Genomic DNA, 22,110 nt, shown 5'->3' on the forward strand with positions numbered 1-22,110 from the left:
TCATATAAACACTTTTTTTTATAACATTTTAATTTATATTATATTAAAAAGTAAATTTTAATTTATAGTAATAAACTATAATAACTTTAATACTTATCAAAAATATTGAACAGAATATTAATTTAAATCATTGTGTGATATAATATAATACAACTCAAGAGTAGTTATGTTTTTACTTAATTATAATATAATATTTATTGTAGATTTTAAAAAATTATTTTATTTTATTCTTTTTTTATTTTTAAAAAATTTTAATATAAGTTTAAATAACATATTATATTATATATAAATGTATACTAAATGAGAACTAATTCTAAAAATATTTTAACAATAAATTTATTGATTTGTAAAATATAATGTAATTTAATTCGAGTTATTAATACTGTATTGTTATAACTTGAAAAATATTATAGTATTTCTATATATAAAAAATCGATATTAAACTGAAGATAAAATTTATATCAATTATAAAATAACGGGTATTATTATTATTATTATTATTATTATTATTATTATTATTATTATTATTAATTATTATTAATTATTATTAATTATTATTAATTATTATTAATTATTATTAATTATTATTAATTATTAATTATTATTAATTATTATTAATTATTATTATTATTATTAATTATTATTAATTATTATTAATTATTATTAATTATTATTAATTATTATTAATTATTATTATATAATTATTATTATTAATTATTATTATATAATTATTATTATTAATTATTATTATATAATTATTATTATTAATTATTATTATATAATTATTATTATTAATTATTATTATATAATTATTATTATTAATTATTATTAATTATTATTTGTTTGTTTGTTTGTAACACCTCTAGTGTTTTGGACCGTAAAGATGTGTTTTATTAATAATTAAAAGCATTTTGAGATATAATAGTTAATCGATTGAGTGATGAACTGGTTATAGCTGTATATAACATATATGTATATATAGTTTAGTTAATATTAGTTAAGCAGTGATTGAATGGTGAATACAATGGCATCGATTCATATGATTTTATTATTCAATTAAATCAATAATAGTATAGACGTTGTCATCACTTAAAGATTGTACCAAAAAGTAAGACAAAATGATTACATTTATTATAATCACCGCATTTTACTATCACTTAATGTCTATATTGTCCTACAATTGATTGATACAACTGTTATGAGTGACGGCATGTCATGAGTCGGTCGATAATATGACAGATATTTTGTATGATTTGATAATTGATTTAAGCATTGATTTCAATGATTGTCGTATAGTATTGACAACTATTATGGCATATATTTGACTGTAATTTCAATGTGTGTTTGTATTGAATATTTAGCGCCAAACTTACTGTCAGTTCAATACAATAGTATTACTTTCAATATATGCAATGCATTTCAATGGCATTATGTGTCCATTAAATTGCAATTTTTACTAATAACTTAACTCTACTTAAATATTACTACATTTATATAACTTAATGTTATAAAATTAATTTAAATTTAATAAATTTTCATTTTTAATTAGTAACTCAAATGTCTAATAACGTAAATCATCGTCATATCCAATATGATAGCTATTTTGAAATGTAATTTAAATATTTAATTAATGAAATTGTAAATGTATTTGTATATTACTGTATAATTTATTAATATAAATTGATATTTATATGTTTATGATTTTATTAATCATTAAGTTTTGTTGAATTTTAGCAAAAAATATTTTTTGTTAGTTTTTTCAGAAATTTTAACAAATAGTCAAATATACAATTTATTTGAATAATATTGAAAACGGCACTTAATTATGAAACTAAATTAAACTGTGTCAAGGTAGTTACAATATAATAATTATTATTTTAGAAAAAAATATATCTTGAAATTTATATAAAATAGCATATTGTACAAATTTAATTTTTATATAGTTTATTACTTGCAATAATAATTGTTTAGGAATATAATGTCAAACAAATAAAATAATCAAAATATTATAGTATTAGTTGATTACACTTACACCACTTTAATTTATCTAAAATAATTATTTGGTTAAAAATGTGGTTATTTATAAATTTTTTATGAAACATATTTCATAAATTGTATTAAAATAATTATTTGTGTTTATGAAATATTTTTATTTGAAAAAATTTCAATTATAGCTACGAATATTTTTTTTTTTAAATAGCATTATTATTACATGTAATAGTAATAACTAAAGTTAGTTATGTTAGTAATAGTTTTAGTTATTTAAGTGTATTTTTATAAAATTTTTGGATATATAATATATTAATTTATAAGATTATATACATTTTACATAATGTATATTTATACATTAGTATTGTTTTTTTTAATTTTTTTAATTTTAGTTATTTAACTAAACTTGTAGAAATCAATCAAATACTGTACATGATGAATTTAGTTTTTATTAGTAATTAATTAAATATAATTAATAATGACTATTAAATATATAATATAGAAAATATAAGTTATTTATAGGCAAAAAATGAATTGAAGTCCTAATTAAAAGTGATGTCAGTTTGTATTATATGAAGTGACTCTTGTAATGTCAATAAATGGTAAGTCCTATTGAATCCATATTTAATATGCATTCAACTATAGGCGCGTCTCAGTTGAGACAAACGCCAATTTATGCCCAAAAAGTGGCGGAATCTGTGTTTATATCAATTTTATTAATTAATTTGATAAAATCAGACAAATGATAGTATCCGAAAACTTAATAGTTATTCATAATAATGAAATGGTCGGTCAGTGTCCGACCCGACCGGTCGGTTATATATAAATAATGATAAGTGCCGTAACAAAGCCAGTGGCGTAACTGCGACCGTCGGAGTGGACGCCACTGGCTATGAGCTGAGTTGAGCGTTGATTACAGTGGCGTAGACTGCGGGCGACAACCAATGATTGTGCTGGCAGTCTGTCAGTGCAGTTAGGCTAACACACACACCACACACACACACAGGCAGTGCTGTCGACCCCCGTTTGTGTTGGTTTTGGCAGCACTTGTGTTGAGCGATATTCGCCCCCAAAGTGTATGCATTGGTTGTGTTGTAGAGTGTAGTCAATGAAGTGCTGTGAGTGTGAACTTCTGGATAGTCGAGGAAAGGTTGGAAAGGAGGGCACCAGCGCTACCAACACTACCAACACTACCAGTGCTGACTCGTACCGCCATTTTAACTGTGATTGTGATTAGCGCTGACTCGCCATCGCTAACAATATCATTGATACATATGATTAACCGCACCATCAGGTCATCTGTCATATTCCGACCGCTGTGTTGACCACTTCTCATGACTTCTTAGTGTTTGATCATTTCGATGATAATTAACTTCTTTGTTTACTACCATCACATTAGGTTTGACTTATAATCATCGACTAAATCGACTGATATAAAGCCGACGAGATTACACCAGAATATTATCCAGAATTGACATTAAGTTAATAAAAAACAAGTGAATTGATCCAAATGGCAGACAATGTTATTGATGTGATTGATTTGGATGGAAATGACGACTCAATGGTTGATAATGACGATTCAATTGCCGACAACGAGGACTCATTGGTCGATAACGCAAAGGTTGTGACAAATAGTACACTCAAAGATGAGACAAACGGTTCAATCAATGATAACGATATAAATGATGACATAAATCAAGAAAATCATGAGTCAATTGCTGATGATTTGGAAGATAATGAAGAAATAATTGAAGATGAAGACGATATAATCATCAGCGATGAAGACAACAGTCAAAGCACTACAAATTCATTGACCAAAAAATTTGCAAACAATGACTTACGAAATGAACAATTGAAGAGTTTAGACGCCACACCTAACGATTCAATGGACAGTACATCAATGACATCGTCCACTCAAAAGTCTGGCCAAAAGTTAGCCAACGATAGTATAGCTAAAACATCATCAAATGAATTGGACCAAAATGCTGATGATATTGAAGTGCTTTCAGTTAATGAATCATCTGATAATAAATCACAGCAATTGTTGGAAATGGCTCCAGAAATTGGTGATGAAGTGACCGGTTTTCCGGATTATTTAAAAAAAGTTGTCTCTATTGGTAAAAGAATTGCCATCAACAAGAAGACGTGGAACAACATAGATGTAGACGTGAATGACTCGATTCTTGATTGTCCCTCACAAGTAGTTCCTCTTATGATCCAAAAATCAAACAAATTTCCTGAAAAATTGAAAGAACCTCAAAACGAATCGCAATCTACTTCTGATATCTCGTCAGCAACTGTCGGCCAGAACTCAAAAAATATGTTAACAATTGCCGACTTCTATACAAGTTCTGTGGGAAAACTATTAGTAGGTCTTGGTTTAAGTAGAGCTAAGCAATGGTATCACAGGGATGCCATCAGCAAAGTTAAGAAACAGATTAGACGTGAGGGAGAAATAGAAGAACTCGTTGAAGAGTTGAAGGCACAGCAAGAGTATTACACGGAGTGTCGGGCGGCCAACAGTTCATATGTTTTTTCAACCGATAAGTGCGAACACTGCGACTTTAAAACCGAATTCAAACTCGTATTGCGAGGACATATGGCTTATCCTCATCTGACCTCTCGACGCGAATATAAGTGCAATTACTGTGAGTACATGAGCCGCGATCCTAAACAAATCGTTTTACATACACAAGCACTTCATGACTCCAAGTGTCTCATTGAAATCCCACCGCAACTCTATGAGTGTCCAGTCTGTCCATACGAGTCGGGTGTAAAATCCAAAGCTGCCACACATATAACCAAATGTTTGAAGTTTTTTAACGCAGAAAAGTTATTAAATCTAACGGATGTTTATGACTTCCCAACTATAACACCGAAACCCATAACACAAGAGGACATTAAGATATATGAAGCAACTTTACAAGCGTTACGATTTGCAGCGTTGAATCCACAAACAAAAGTACCGCATATTCCTGGCCTACCATCTGGTCTTCAGCAACAAATGCTTGCACTACAACAACAACAATTGGGTGTCAGATCTGGTCCGGGCAGACCTCCAAAACAAATGATCGGAATGAACCAAAAAGGTCGACCAATTCAACCATTAATGGGTAATCCTTACGGATCTAAGAATATATCGCCACAATTATATCAAATGTTATCAACAGTTGGAGGTCACACCCAACTGGTTCCCATCCAGGGTAGGAATAACTCGCAAATGATGATGAATAAGATGCAAATGGCTGGCGCTAACGTCATGAAGAATAATAACGGCAATAAACCAAATATATTGTCTAAGAATAATAGTTCTTCAGGTATGAGACCAAATAATGACGTGACCGGTAAAAGTGGTACATTTGTCATCTGTGAAATTTGTGATGGCTATATTAAAGATCTGGAACAGCTTAGGACTCATATGCAGTGGATTCATAAGGTATGAGTTAATGGTTTATTACCGGTAATTACATTAATTAAAAAAAAAACTAATGATTATGTGGTAAAAGGTTAAAATACATCCAAAGATGTTGGCCAGTCGGCCGCCCCTCAACTGTCAGAAATGCCAGTGGAGGTTCTTCACTGATCAGGGATTAGAGCGACACTTATTAGGTGCACACGGATTGGTGACATCAAACATGCAGGATATGGTCAATCAAAACCAAGACGGCGGCCGATGTACTATATGTGGTCGGGTTTTTGCTAACAAATTAGTCGCTCATATGAATCAAGTAATCATTAACTTTGTAATACTTTTTCCTAAAACACTATCACTAATGATGTTATTATCTGTATATTAAAGATGCATAAAATAAGTCTAAAACCGGCACATCTATCATATAAGTGTACCGTATGTTCGGCGACATTCAATCTGTACAGACTATTTGAAAATCATGTCTATATGGTTCACAGCGGTTCCGTCAAAAGAAACGCTGCTGAAGACGGCACTGCTGCCGGACAACCACCTAAAAAAAAGACTGCACTCGAGATTACTACAAATAATGGTATTTCTTAGATACGACGTATGACATCGCCATTAACTGTTGACTTAATGGTTATTGACTTGATTTTGATTGAAATTATAGGCGACAAGAAATCACCGGTCAATCACTCAGTTGTATCGGGAAATAAAGTGGTTCTCTCCAGTAATATCATCAATAATTCTCAATAATAAAATAGCACTTCATTAATGTCATGATATCCTTGATTACATTATACACTTATATATAAAATAAATTAGCATAAATTATTTATTATTATTATTATTATGATTATTATCCAAATCAATATTTTTAAAAAAAGCATAACCGTAAATTAATTTACAATAAAGCAATTGTTTTAATTTGAAAGTAAATAGCCTTTTGTGAGAATAATTTTAACTTATCATTGGAGTCCAAATGCATTTTATTACGAGTAATAAGTTATATAATAATAATAAACTTTAAATTTAAATATAGTTTATTATCAAATTTGTAAAATAAAGAAAATGTTGGCATTTTTGTTGTCATGTAATGATGAAAACAGAATATGTGATAATAGATAACATTTGGCTAAATTAACAAATCAATTATTTATTTAAAACATTTGTTTTTAATCATAATTACATAAATTAGTAATGTTTATAAATTGTACTAACCTTTATTAATTAAATTTTAAAAATGAATTGTATTATTTAAATAATAATTATTTTATACAAAGCATTCAACAAATTTTAATCCAATTATTTAAAAATAAATTACAAATTGTTTCGAAACAAAATTTGTGTGAATAATGATTAAGACGATTGGTTTTGATTGACAAAAGTTTGAATGCCATTAATAACAACATTTTTGTCGATTCCTTTATTAACTAAAATACTTACCACTCCTTTACTCATGAGATCTCTTATGTTTCGACTTTCATCGTCAAAGAATAGCATTTGTGAGAATGGGATTCCACTGTCTGTATGGATATTATTGAAGTGATTTATCTTACATCCCGGGAATATCTCTTTATATTTAATCAATTTATTCCAATCAAATAACTCAATCAACTGTTCTGCTTCATCGGTAGCAGTGGTTCTGTGGTTATCATAAAAACAATTCAATTGTTGAATAATTTTTTAATAAAATATATAAAATCCCAAACCGAGAGGCAATTCCTAAAGTATATCCTAATGAACTAAGTTTTTCCAAAACCTCAGTTACGTATGGATAATGTTTCACAACTTGTCCTGAATTATCAACTACTTTGCCATTTCTATAATTGAAAAAAATATTGAAACACTATATGAATAAATTCAAACATTATTATCATTTATAAAAATCATTTAATGAATAATTAAAAACTTGTTTTTCAAATTTTAAGTATATTATTGTCAGTAAATTGGAGACATAGAGAGAGAGAGAGAGAGAGAGAGAGAGAGAGAGAGAGAGAGAGAGAGAGAGAGAGAGAGATGCTTAATGAATGTGCATTAATACCATACATATCATCATATCTTTAATGAATTAATTAAAAATAAGTATTTTTGTGATTTTTTACCAAAAAAAAACTAATTATAAAAGACTGTTGTATTTGAATGAAGTGTAGATTAATCACAGAATCTGTTAATCTATAACGTGTGTTTAAGGCTAAACGCTACTCGAAATTTTGCGTATAAAGTAACTGCAGTTAATTTTGTCGTAATAAAATATATAAACTTTATTTTATTACTGTAAAGCTACTAATAATGATAAAAATGTTTTTTAAATTAAATTATTTTAGTGCTTGTTTTTAGATTTTATTATAAAATATTCGTTGATTATTAACCTTATAGAACAATTAGTGGATTAACATATTATTATTTAAATAATATTTTAAAAAATTGTTTAAAAACCTCTCAATAAAAGATTTATTGTGCACTCAAGGTGTCGTTATTATTTTTTAGCAAAATATAATTTAATTAAAAAACATTTTTATCATTATTAGTAGCTTTACAATAATAACGTAAAGTTTATATATTTTATTACGACAAAATTAACTGCAGTTACTTTATACGCAAAATTTCGAGTAGCGTTTAGCCTTAAACACACGTTACAACCATTGAATACCATTTGACAGTTTCATCCAATAACTAGTATGTCATTTGCCATCAATTTTCACTGATATTTCATTTAAACTTATAATTAAAAAATGATTTATTTTAAAGTGAAATTACATTACGTTATATTACGAGAAAATTGTAATCATTTTAATGAAAACAAGTTTTAGATTTTTCTTATTTTCAACAAATAAATTAAAATATAGTCCAAAATTGTTATGAAAATAATAAATATTTTACTGTTGAATAATCGTATGAATGAAATAGTAGACATACCGGTGCCTAAAGGGAGGCGTCACGTGTGTGTCCACCCAAAAGGGCCACAGAGTATAGTCTGTCAAATGATAAGACAAAATGTTAAAAACGAGACATACATTATAACCACAAACTGATACCTAAGTCAAAGACAATAATCTTGAGATTATCTACTTTGTGTTGGAGATAATCCATTTCTATCACTTAGTAATTAATTAATCCAAAAGAGATTATCATAAATGACATTAATATTCAAATGATATGATTTGTAATAATATTTTGAAATGCATTAAAACATTACATCAAATCTCATAACATGTGATTTGATGTAATCATTGACTAAGCGTTACGTCAATAGAGAGACTCTGATAGTGACTGTCATAGCATTGATAATATTGATAGCAATGATAGGCAATGACTGTGTGCTAAACATTTGTAAGCATTGAATAACAATTGAATGCATACATAGGTATGGCATTCACTCATTGATAATAACTTTGGATTTTAACTATTATTTAGTGCTTTGTGTTGTATTGTATGCAATACTATGCAATATAAGGTAAATGTATAAAATAATTTAAGGCATAAAAACGTGATAAACACACAGACAAACAATTTTTTTTGCAAAATTATTGATATTTTTAAAATGAAAATATCATTGATTAAGAAATATATTTAAATTTAATTGTTTAAAAGTTTAGTTTTAGTTTTGAATTTGGTATAAAATGCAATGATTTGATGAATCAAAGTGTACCGATGATGATGACAATGGATGTGTTGGTTAATAGTAATAGTAGTGTTTTTAGTGGTTGGACAGGTAGTTCTGCAGGTTCTCAATGCTAATAGTGAATCAACGAGGCGTACAACAGCAATACATGGCATACCTATCTATACTATTGGGAAAAACTATGAAAAAAGTTGACGTTAGCCTTAAATATAGGATTGAGAGGTGAGGTTTAGGTAGGTTTGGTAGGCTGTTATGTTGCAACAGGTGCAACAGGTATGTGCTTCAATGATAGTCTCAGTGCTGGTGCTTATACTTGTCGGGCATTTTAATGTAGTTATTGCTTTGGGCTGTCATACAACTGGGGGACCAACTTCTCAAGCAAGAGGTTAAGGCTTAGACATAGGTTAAGCTTCTCTTAGTTGTTTTGGTGCAGTTGTGGTGCACTTTTCTGGTGTCGTTCCTCTATTTCTCTTTCCATATAAGACTCGAGAGTCCAAAAACAGTGATACCTCGAGTCGACTCTATTTCTAACCATAATTTAAATCTCTGGTTGTGTATGTGTTTGTGTTGTGTATTTCCATCGGGCAAATGGCAACTACAAGATATCTGGTGGTGGTTTATGTTGTAACAGCCGGTCTTCATGACGATGATCTTGGATCAGATGAAGAAGAGACAGTACTATTTGCTTGGGTGGTGGTTGACATTACTAACAACAAAGTGGTTCATCTAAACCATCATGTGGTCAAACCTCGTACCGCTGATGTCAATGAAAATATACTGTCAGAAGTGGCCCGTAATAGATATGGTCTGACTGAAGAACAAATCAAAAATGGACAGCCATTGGAAAATGTGTTGGAACAGTTGGATCAATTTGTTAAAACTAAATTGTCAAGTGAGACGGGTCGCTCATTTCAACTCATTACTGATGGACAGTTGCATCTGAGACAAGTGCTTCATCCGGAGGCCTCTAACAAAGGCATACCATTACCTGAATATTTCAATACTTTTTACGATTTACGCAAAGAGTTTAGAAAGTTTTACAAAAACAATGACTTCCACACCATTGAAGACATCATCAATTGTATGATATATTTTTGATATTTTATGAAAACTCAATACTTTTATCACTATATAATTTACAATAAATTTATTTATAAATTTAAAATATATTATATATTTTTTAAATCATTTGTTTTAAACGTATTTTTTCCCAAAGATTTATGTATTGAAGGCGACGCTTCAGCTGACTGTGCGATACAAAAGGTGCAGAATATGGCAAACATTATCATTAGACTTATTACTGATGGTATGTCATTACTTTACAATACTTTTTTCATTGATTGTGAGTCTGCTTTAAATGTTACATAAAGTAATCAAAACTTTAATAATACTCTATATTAATAGTACTATTGTTTTGACTAATATAATAGTTAGCTATAATTTGCTGTCAAAACAGTGAAAATAAAGCGAATAAAATATGGCAAACATTTTATTGAAATTTACATTAAAATTAAATTTTTAATCTCTAATAGCGTTTATACTTCTTTTAAATGTTTTTTTTACTGACAAATATTGCACATAAATAAATGATTTTAATTTGTAAATCAATTCATTTACTTGACTGACTCACTCATTCATTGACTTTTTTTTATTGAATTACAATCCGTTTGTAAGACAAATCTATAATTGATTGTATAATTAAAGAGATTATCCATTACATAGTCATGTCATTACATAATTTATAAATGATTATATGCTAATAATGTTTGTATAAATGATAAATTTAGTCATTTTAAATATATTTTATACTATCTGTAAATAACCTTAATTGACTATTATACGTATACTTATACTTATATATAGTATATCGTTATTATTAGACTCAGTATTTTTTAAAAGCAATTAAAAATTTATTTTTTAAGTTATTAAAACTTTATTAAAATTTTAGTAATACTTTTATAATAAATTTATTTCCTATAACATTAGTAAATTTGATTTTTATACAATAGTATTGCTTTTTATACCGAGTTATTAAAATTTATTAAAGTATTATTTAACATTGTATTTTAAAGAGCATAATTAATAAATAAGATAAAATAGAAGTTAATTAATTTAAAATTATAAGTTTTAAATATATATTGTAATTTTATATTTATATAGAAATCAATTTATATTTAAATCTATATCAATAAAAATAATTGAAATATTTTTAATAAAATTTATTTTAATTACCAGTAATACTAAATATTACTGTATTTATGCAAAAAAAAATATTTAAATGAATATTTCTGATAATAGAATGTTAATTATATTTTTCAATAAACATAATATGAAACTTTAAAATTTTAAATTATTTAAAATATAGTATTCATTCAATATTATAATTTTCAATACATTTTAGTTTTTGTCAACACAACAATTACTTTTGTAATTATTACAGACAACTTATTTTGTAAAATAGCATATTTTATAAAATATAAGTATATTTAGTTATAAATTGTTACTATTAATGTTACGTTTTGTTATTTATATGGTTTTATGTTTTCAATATACAGTATATAAATAACATAACTTATAAATTGTAGTATATATTGTTATTGATGTAAATTTATAATAGATGATAATGGGGCGAACCAACCCCGAACCCCCTGAGTAGTGGACCTGTGCCCAGCAATAGTGATAATGTATAGTTCATTCGCATTTAAACTTAGTGTTCAAATATTAATTGAGAAGTCGACTCGACATCCCATCCCCTAAAGCACTAATACCTGAATCATGAAATTGCATAACAAGTCAAACATTTAGTATACATTCTCTATGCCTTCGAGACATTGAAGCGCATCGTTATTCTTATGGTTGCAAAAGCAATACAATAAAGGACAACAACCTGTCTCTCTCTCTCTCTCTTTCTCTTTCTCTCTCTCTCTCTCTCTCTCTCTCTCTCTCTTTCTCTGCATTACTCAATCACTCTCTCCTTTTCTCCCTTTTCTATAAGCTTTAAGAGCTGAACGTCTTTGCCGATGTCTGTCCTACCTCTTACTCTCAAACTCTCCCAACTCTAGAAGTCACACACGAGCACAGGTATGGCCTGTAGTAGTGTTAAAGATAGTAAAGTGACTCCACTTAAAGCCGGTGCAACTTTTTAAACAACTTTTCATGAGATAAAGTAAAGTCAGTGAAGGGGAAGAGGGGCTACAATAGTATTGGCGAACAAAATAATATATTCAATACCTGTTTTCAGAGGGGATTCCACTTTTGCCATCAAATCTATGAATGTCTGAGAGTATTGCGAAAAATGAGTTGTTTTTGAATGCCATGAGTTGTCATGCGATAAGCTATTATGTCCCAAACCCAATGCTTACGGTGCCATCAGTTTATATACATTTTATTTCGAGTATAATTTCAATATTTATTACATGAATACTAATTTTTACAATAAAGACTTTACACAATTATAAACAATACTATCATTGTATCACAAATATAATTTTAAACAAACTTTTTCATAGCTGTAGATTTTATTTATAATTAAAATTATATTTTATAATTTCATTTATTACTTTTATGATAGTTTATAATGGATATGACTGTAGTCTAGGTTTAGGTCATAAGTCATGAATTTAACTTTAAGTTTATCTTTCTCTTAAATCATTTACTTTAAAATATATTTTAAAAATAATCTCACATTTATTTAAAAGGAAAATGCGTAATTTTTTTTAAAAAATGTGATTTTAGCAAAAAAATTTTAAACAAACTATTTGCTTCTGGGCTAACCATTAGTTTAGTTTAACGTTTAAACCATTTCACATAAATAAACATTTTAGATATCAATGATAACCAAGAGAGTAGAAATTTGTTTACCATTGATGACCACAAAATAAGATTACATAGATTACCATATTTTGTCACTATTACTATAGCTATAACACAATACATCATTTATTTTGCAGTATTTAAAAAAACAAATTGACAATAGAATATATTTATTCAAATATTGACCAAGTTCAAAATTACTAATAAATATAACATATACCAGATTACAATATTACAGTATTACTTTCATTTCATAGTTATATCAATTTGAATAACTCATAACTTTAAAATATATAACAATTCAAAGATAGCAAAATTTATGAGTACAACATAGTTTATACTGTATATCTATACATTAAATAGTATCTATGTTAATCTTAAAATAAATTTTATATACAGTTTGTATATATAAAATTTATATATGTTAAATTGATATTTTTAAACAATATATATATATATATATATATATATATATATATTATTTATATGTTCTATATTCTATTATATAACTCAAAATTTGACATTTTTAAAAAAGTCAGTATTACTGTATTTAAAATATATAACACTTATTAATAAATTGTATAAATATTTGATAATTAACTATATTCTCGTTACAAACTTAGAGTTTTGAACTCTCAGACTATTTATTTTTAATAAATGTTTTCTGAACCCCTTTTATACCCTTTGGCAACATTTTGTATATTTTGTTACATTTTTGCATTTAGAAAGAAAAAGAAAGAAAAGAAAACAGAGAGAGAGAGAGAGAGAGAGAGAGAGAGAGAGAGAGAGAGAGAGAGAGAGAGAGAGAGAGAGAGAGAGAGAGAGAGAGAGAGAAAGAGAGAGAGTTTAAAATTCTTATCACTTTATAAATTATGTTATAATCCATCAAATATATGAGTGTATATAATATATAGTGTATTATTTTAACTATAAATCGTTATTATTATTATTATAGGACATAAATTTGACGACCCAGAAATTGTAATTGATAAACTGGAACCTGGAATATGGTTTGTATGAAAATAATATTTAAAATTTATATAATTAAACTAAAACTTTCTTTTTAATTAAACCAATAATAGCACCAAAAATGAAGTGGTGGACAGTAATACAGTGGTGAGAGCCCGGGGTCTGCCCTGGCAGTCATCTGATCAAGATATCGCCAAATTTTTTAAAGGATTAAATATTATGAAGTATGTATACCACTCTAATAACATTATATATATATACCTATATATATATTAATATTTAAATTTACCGGTATATAATTATATTATCGTTAAAATATATATAATATATCAGTGCTTAATGTTTCTACTAATTATGTAAAATAAGAAAAATTCATTTTAAAATGAAAAACTTATACACTAACAGACAACACATTATTTTTATAAATTATTTAAATATTTACAGTATATTTATAGTAGATGTAAATTTTTATTTAATGCAATGTTGAATATCTTGTCTTTGATATCAATTAAATACAATCAAAAAAAGTGTTTGTAATACAAACTTTTAAAATTTTTATAGTCTCTGTATAAGTGTTGTATGATCTGAGGGTCAACTCATGTGTACTACTCGTGACCAGAAAATCCTCTGAAAACATCAATAATATTAAAAATTTGTCAATTATTTATGTGATAAATAATTTGGTATTTAGTGATTATAACCAGTATTTCAACACAAATTATTGTTGTTTTTATAAATTATTTATAATTTTAGAAATTGTTTGGTTATTATTTTCATTAGAAGAAAATTTATACACATTTTTTGTATTTTATTGCTTGCAATTGATTGCATTGATTAAGTAATGGCTAAGAGATTGAGTTACGATAGAAAAGTTAAAAAGTAAACAAAAATGAAACAAAAATGTTAAATAAATTGTGAATACAAACGAAAACAAAATTAGTTAAATATGTTATGTTTTTTGCCTTTTCAGGGGTGGTGTCGCCTTATGTCTGAGCCCTCAGGGAAGAAGGAATGGCGAGGCATTGGTGAGGTTTGTCAACCAAGAGCACCGGGATATGGCTCTTAAAAGACACAAACACCACATCGGCCAGAGATATATTGAGGTCTATCGGGCCAATGGAGACGACTTTGTCAACGTTGCCGGAGGTTTGCTAATCATACACTTTGTTTCATACAATTAAAATGCATGCCATCATTGCCATCATTGCCATCATATATAAGTAGATTATATAATTGAAAAAATCATATAATAAGAAATGCTATTTTAATTAATAACGATTAAATCAACACTTTTTTTAACCACAACTCAGCCAAAAATATTTATCATTCAAGTGGTGTTTGATTGACTTATGTATAGTTTCAGTAAATTTTGTTTTTACGTCAAATTTTAAATGCATTAATTTTGTAGAAATTAGCTTATATTACATTATTAATAAATTATAGTCATTATATAGAATTTAAGTTAATAAATGTCTGTTTAATCAAAGTTAATATGAAAAATATGGTTTCATATACTACTAATTTTGCAATAATTTTTTGAAACAATTATTAAAAAACATTTGTAATGTTTAAAATTGCTTTATAATTAGTGATTTTTATTAAAATATCACTTAATTGCGAAAATTATTTTCAAAAAAATTACACATATTCTTTGTTGTAAAATAAATGATATTTTTAATTTTCAGTTAGTATACACTTTACAAACATTATATATAAATATGATATTATAAGCGATATATTTTTTAATATATAACACATAGTTAATGAAGTTGTATATGATTTGCTAAAACATATGATAAATATTAAGAGTGAATTCAAACGTTTTTTTGAATTTGTTATCAAAGAACTATACATTTATGTGAAGAGCACATGGATTGCCAACACTGCTAATTGTGATGTTATATGCAATCCATGTATATTATAATGATTTGGATTTAGATAATAGTGTACTGTTGGCTATCAAACTACTAGGCCTTGGTTTTGACTCTCTCTCTCTCTCTTTCTTTCTTTCTCTCTCTCATTTTTAAGTGATACTCACTTTTACTCTCAGTCTCTCCTAAAAGTAGGTGTCTTATAGAAAACTGATACTATAGTCACTGCATATACTTTTTTGATATGTATATAACATTATATTTTATATACATGTATATACTGTATATAAATCTGTGGCAATATCGATGATATCTCATTATTGATACTTTACGTCGATTTAATGGCAACATTGGGCTCAAAATTAAGTGTATTTCTGCGCATTCATTGATAACACCAGACATGAGATGAAAGTACAGACATTTGAGTGTTTTGTGATTTTCAAACCCCTATTACTAGTACTTCAGCATTCATTCAATTAATTAATTGATGAATTTTTTATTTGTATATAATTGAAACATTAGTGAATAAAAAAAGTTATTTAATTTAAAAATTTAAACATTAATTTAAATGAGAGTGTAATCAAGTGATTGTCAATACTATAGACCAATCATAAGCCATGTCCTGCACTCGTGTCGGTTCAATACAACCCAATGTCTATCAGTGTTTGAATCCAACTCTAGTTAGCACTCAATTGGTGCCAAACTTTATTCCGATGGGTAATAATAATAATAATAATATAAACTTTTATCAACTTTATAACCCATGTTTTACTGTTACCAACAATAGAGTCAATCAAAATGTTATTAACAATAATAATCAAACCAATTATCGTCTAATTAATTATTGTCCAAAATTAGAAAATGTTATGATTAGTGAACCACAAGTGAAAGCAAATTATTTTCATGTCTTAGGCAACAACAATGAGGCGCAAACTTTTCTGTCTAAAGGCGGACAAGTAATCGTAAGGATGAGAGGATTGCCATACGATTGCACCGCTCAACAAGTGGTCAGTATTTAAACATTTTATTTTTGTTTCATTCAAACACTTGAACTTATGCTTAATCTGTTGGTCAAAACAATTGTAAAGATTGAGTTCTTTGCCAACGGAGACAACAGTTGTCAAGTGATGCATAATGAAGACGGCGTACTGTTTGTCCGCAAATCGGACGGCAGGGCTACCGGAGATGCTTTTGTTTTGTTTGAAACTGAAGACATGGCAGCGAAAGCTTTACAGAAGCATCGGGAGGTCATTGGCGCCCGTTATATTGAATTGTTCAGAAGTACCACTGCTGAAGTACAACAGGTTAGCACTAGTAGTCTATATAATACAATTTCCACACATTTTCATACTTTTAATACCAGTTTTGTCTATTTTATATGAATTTAGTTAATTATTTAGGATATGTTAGGATAATATCTAAAATTCATTACATTCTTATAAAAATAATGATTTTATTGACTTTATTTCATAAATAGCTATATTCTAATAACAATTAATTTAAAAAAATTTGATGATTAAAGAGAAAAATTTTAGTCAATTAAATTATACAAATTTATATTTTTAGTATTATTTATTATTTTATTTTAACATTAAATATTTGTGTAATACTTAGCAAATATTATAGATTTATTATAATTTTAAAAATATCTGTATTACAAATGTTTAAAGTGCTTGTTGGTAGAAAATTTATTTTACTTTTTATTTAAATTAAATTTATAATATAATACAATTTAGTTATACCTCTAATAAGTAATTTGTTATAAGAAACATACATCTATTATACGGTGTCTATGTATTGTAGAAATTATTTGTTTCCTATTAAATAAAATAAATTTACTTTCAACTATTGCTATAAATAATAATAATAAAATAGTTCAATACAATAGCATAAAATACTTAAATATTTATAATAAATACATGAATTTATTACCATTTTGTAAAGTACAGCGCAGAATATATATCATTAATTTCTATCAAAAAAGTCGACCACATTTGAGATGATTACTGCAAATGTGTGTACTTTTATTAATATAAAACAACATAAAAAATATTCAATTGTAAAAATAATATTCACTTAATGAACACCTGTGCAATACAAGAGACATTTCATCTGCAGGTGGCTATCATAACCAACAGTATTATAGGCATTCATTGAATTGGTTATTATAGATACATGTGCTTTATGTGTATTATGCTAGTGATATAATGAATATAATATCACTAAATATTTTTAACTTTCAAAATTCATCTAAAATTGGAGACTAATGTTAAATTTTATATTAAAGAAGTAATGAAAAGTTGGACTAAAGTTTAGAAAAAAATTAACAAACCTCAGGGCTTTATATACATTATACAGTATGTAGTATACGGTATATTTGACTCTCATTTGATACAAACTTTATGTATTTAGTGTTATAGACATTCAAAATTTCCCTATCATTGTAATAATCATTTTATTTTGAGTTTTATTTTCGTAATTCATTAGAAAATGTGTTTCTTTTGAAATAAATTTCAATAAACAGGATTTAAACTTATCTTTAAATTGTAATTTAATTGATTACAATCCCTGTCCCTTAATAGGTGCTCAACCGAAGTATGGATCCGCGAACATTTGAACCACAATTGCCTTTAATCGCGAGTCTACCACACGTTCCACTCATACCTCAACAACTTTTACCGTCGGGTTCGCGCAAAGACTGTATTCGTCTCCGGGGTCTTCCCTATGAGGCACAGGTCGAGCAAATACTTGAGTTTCTGGGAGAACACGCAAAAAATATTGTCTTTCAAGGGGTGCATATGGTTTATAATGCACAGGTATGTTATATTGTCTTTTAGTAAATTATAATAAAATATTTACAAAATTATTCGGTAAATCAATACTAAATATTATATTAAAATAATGAGTTTTATAATTTATAATCAACCATAGGGTCAACCATCTGGTGAGGCATTCATTCAAATGGATTCGGAACAGTCGGCTCAAGTGGCGGCACAACAACGACACCATCGATATATGATTTTCGGTAAAAAGCAAAGATATATTGAAGTTTTCCAGTGCTCTGTTGATGATATGAATCTTGTGCTTACCGGTGGTATTCCTGTACAAAGACAACTATTATCTCCAGGTATGACATAAAAAGTTGATTTAAACTTTGAATGGATTAAAATTGTTTTGAATGAAATGATATTAAACAGGAGGAACATTATTGCCACCACCTTATGGTGGTTATCCATATCCGGTGCAGACATCGCAAGTGCTACCGACGGCCGTGTCAGCAGCCAATGCGGCATCACTAACACCGGCCAGAATTCAATCATTTGCTTATCCCAATCCATTTAATCTGATCTATGCCTGGCCATACCCATCACCACCAGTCTCACCCACCACATACTACACACATTCCGGGCCAACTATGGTAAACATGAGAGGATTGCCTTTTTGTGTTCATCTTAACGATATTCTTAATTTCTTTAATGGTTGGGAGGTTAGGGTATTAACATTTGCTATAAAAATTAAATGCATGTTTTGGGCTTTACTTTAAATTTAGCAATTTTCATAATTTTATTTATTAATCAGTCTATAATGTTTTGTTAGTTTTTTGTTTTTATCACAATTGAACTTAAATAACATATTCATATACCCATATGACTCTTTCTCATAAATATATTTATAGTTTATAGTATTAAAGGTAGTATAATATTATTTCATATAAAGTTATCTCACAATTGACATTATTGGATTGCTAATGTTATGATATTTCAAGTTTCAAAAGTATCTATTATAAGTTTTTTAAATATAAATTTTCTCTTATTTATGAAATATGTCTAATTCACAATTTTCCATATCTGTAATAATTTTATTGATAATATTGATAAGACTCATCTACTTTATATTTATACTGTATATAATGTATATATATATATATATATATTTATTAATAAAGTGTATAATAGTTTTAATATTTTATATAACTAATAATGAATTACTCTAATAGCTGACCACGGATTGCATTCAATTACAACGTAATGGCGACGGCCGACCAAATGGTGAAGCAATGGTCACATTCCCGACACGAGCCGATGCCGAGCGTGCAATACAAGAGAAAAATCGTCAAAACATAGGGAACCGGTATATTGAACTTTTCATGGCTTGATTGCCAAAATAATTAGAGACAATAATTCTATAATAAATTTATAATTATAATAAAGTTGTTAATTATATGGAAAACTAAAATCAAAATGAAATCAAAAGGATTTTTATTAACTATATTTGACAATCGTTTTTAATGAAAAATTATGTGTACAGTGATTATTAATGTAACATTGATTATAAATTTAACGACAAATTACCACAAAAATCAAATTTAGATAAAGAAAGAAATTGTTAATTAATTTATTTATTATTATATGAATGTCTGTTTTATTTTTATAGAAATATTAATATCAATAATATATCAAATGATAAAAAGTGAAAAATTAAATGTTATACATTAAAAATATATATTCAAAACGATATTAATATAATATAAAGATATATATATAAAGAAATCAAGTCTTTAAACATAAATACAAATAAGTTTTTCAATATATTTTTTTATAATGTATTAAATTTTGCGATAATTTATTTTTTAATTTATTTAACTATTGAATCTGTATTTTCATACATATTTATATAACTTCTGTTATGAAAATATTATTATATGATTGACAAATCATTCTTCTAATTAAAAAAATATAAATTATAAAACAAAATTTAATAGTGATATTAAATGTGAATGAGCATTGAGTACATTTTGATGTCAATGATATAATTAATAGTAATTATTCAATATTATATATAATAGCTATTTAAATAATACATTTTTATCAATTAATTACTGATATATAAATCATTGCCTTTTTAAATTGTCTTTGATATACAATATAAACTATATATCGATATCATATATAAATCGATTTATATATAATAACAAACACATTGTCTTCCATAATAATCATAACATTTAAGAATTTTACTATTTTTTAATCTTATGAATCAATGATTTAATTTAATTTAGTTTTCTAATAATTTTTAAACTAATTATTTACATAAGCGTAATATGAGTGTTAAAATCTTATAGTTATTAATATTATTTATTCATTTTAGGCGTTTCATTGACTCATAATATCGTTACAAATCAGCTATTTTTTACTCAAAACGCCTTTTCATTGACTTTAATAATACTTGATATCTTAAAAAATGAATAATAATTGTTTTCCTAATTTAAAGTCACTATATATATATAATATAAGTATAAAAATCATAATTTATTTATAAAATAATTCACATTTTATAACTCATATTTATAATTATAATGTAAATCTTATATTAAATTTGTATATTTTTTTATAAAACAATGGGTTAATTCCCATAAACGGCTAAAGTTAACCATAAGTGCCTTAATATTGAAGCCTTATATTTGTAAAGCTTATCTATTATTGTTAGTCTAATCATTAATTATAATTATTTTTATAGTTATATGACTTACGATTTTCTCAATTTATAATATTTTTATATTTAATTATATTTAATATAACAAACAATAAGGACATACCTGTGCCTTAGATACAGAACATTCCGCCCGAAAATAGTTAAGATTATTAATACTCGTTAGGCTTTTTTAAAAAAATATTTTTATTAAAACCTAATAGAGTTAACAAATTAATAGTCTTACAATTTTGTAATATATTATTTAGTTTAAAAATATTACAATTAATTATAATATAAATAATATAATTTATAGTAAAATTCCTAGTCTTTACTTGCAATTAATATTTAAATAAATATGTATTCTTAATGTTTGTCCATTAACTTTGATTAATGTCATTATACTATTATATCTGTTCTCAAAAGTCTATTATTTAAATTAATTTACAATTTTTTAATGTCAGCACATTTTTATAATGAAGTCAATCCTTAAAAAATTCTTTTAATTAGTAATTAAATGTAATATTTTGTATTTGTGTTTTAAAATAATATCATTTATGTATTTATATTTTCTATATATATATATACTGTATGTATTAAAATAATAAGTTATAATATTTTGTTCAATAAGTTTTAATCAAATTTAATTGATTAAAACTAACGGAACCGAGACGAGGGGCAATCAAAAATAAGTAATCAATATTTAGTTTGTAAACAAATATTAATTACTTTTTGTAAATTATTTTCTTTCCATTTTTTGTCAATATATTATAATCAAAAATTTTTTAATAAATTTATTTTGTATTAATATTTATGCTAATTTAATTTGCATACAATTATAATAACTTAAATTAATTTTTTTAAATAAAATAATTTAAATATTTATCATCGTATTTCATTTATTAAATTTTAAAAAGTGATATTTAAATTTCCAAGTTATAGGGTAAGCATAATTATAAGTT

General features: G+C 26.4%; 3 protein-coding genes across 7 annotated transcripts; 2 read left to right on the forward strand and 1 right to left on the reverse strand.

The window, feature by feature from the left end:
• The first annotated feature begins 957 nt into the window (after window positions 1-957).
• Window positions 958-6,246, forward strand: LOC128962922 (MOG interacting and ectopic P-granules protein 1-like). 4 transcript variants are annotated; one of them, XM_054309341.1, is made up of 6 exons: window positions 2,995-3,283; window positions 3,389-5,102; window positions 5,160-5,425; window positions 5,496-5,717; window positions 5,789-5,990; window positions 6,072-6,246. In XM_054309341.1, the coding sequence occupies exons 2-6, from the start codon at window positions 3,500-3,502 to the stop codon at window positions 6,155-6,157; spliced, it is 2,379 nt and encodes a 792-aa protein (XP_054165316.1). In that variant the 5' UTR covers window positions 2,995-3,283; window positions 3,389-3,499; the 3' UTR covers window positions 6,158-6,246. The 4 variants fall into 4 exon arrangements, with proteins under 4 accessions (XP_054165315.1, XP_054165316.1, XP_054165314.1 ...); XM_054309340.1 differs by lacking the exon at window positions 2,995-3,283 and adding an exon at window positions 958-1,108 and having other exon boundaries at window positions 3,389-5,425; XM_054309339.1 differs by having other exon boundaries at window positions 3,389-5,425.
• A 514-nt stretch (window positions 6,247-6,760) lies between these two features.
• Window positions 6,761-8,608, reverse strand: LOC128962365 (magnesium-dependent phosphatase 1-like). Its single transcript, XM_054308738.1, has 4 exons — window positions 8,440-8,608; window positions 8,321-8,378; window positions 7,114-7,224; window positions 6,761-7,046 (listed from the first exon to the last, which is right to left on the reverse strand). The coding sequence occupies exons 1-4, from the start codon at window positions 8,492-8,494 to the stop codon at window positions 6,761-6,763; spliced, it is 510 nt and encodes a 169-aa protein (XP_054164713.1). The 5' UTR covers window positions 8,495-8,608.
• A 425-nt stretch (window positions 8,609-9,033) lies between these two features.
• On the forward strand, window positions 9,034-19,900 carry LOC128962667 (epithelial splicing regulatory protein 1-like). Of its 2 annotated transcripts, none has more exons than XM_054309062.1 (11): window positions 9,034-10,107; window positions 10,243-10,332; window positions 13,795-13,849; window positions 13,922-14,032; window positions 14,779-14,954; window positions 16,592-16,686; window positions 16,768-16,983; window positions 18,262-18,495; window positions 18,611-18,806; window positions 18,877-19,166; window positions 19,677-19,900. In XM_054309062.1, the coding sequence occupies exons 1-11, from the start codon at window positions 9,615-9,617 to the stop codon at window positions 19,833-19,835; spliced, it is 2,115 nt and encodes a 704-aa protein (XP_054165037.1). In that variant the 5' UTR covers window positions 9,034-9,614; the 3' UTR covers window positions 19,836-19,900. The 2 variants fall into 2 exon arrangements, with proteins under 2 accessions (XP_054165037.1, XP_054165038.1); XM_054309063.1 differs by having other exon boundaries at window positions 9,035-10,107; window positions 18,877-19,097.
• The last annotated feature ends 2,210 nt before the right edge of the window (window positions 19,901-22,110 follow it).

Source organism: Oppia nitens, unplaced genomic scaffold (assembly GCF_028296485.1).
Source record: "Oppia nitens isolate AA-2021 unplaced genomic scaffold, nextdenovo-longstitch-racon4-pilon3 scaffold6_pilon_pilon_pilon, whole genome shotgun sequence".
Classification (NCBI taxonomy): domain Eukaryota; kingdom Metazoa; phylum Arthropoda; class Arachnida; order Sarcoptiformes; family Oppiidae; genus Oppia; species Oppia nitens.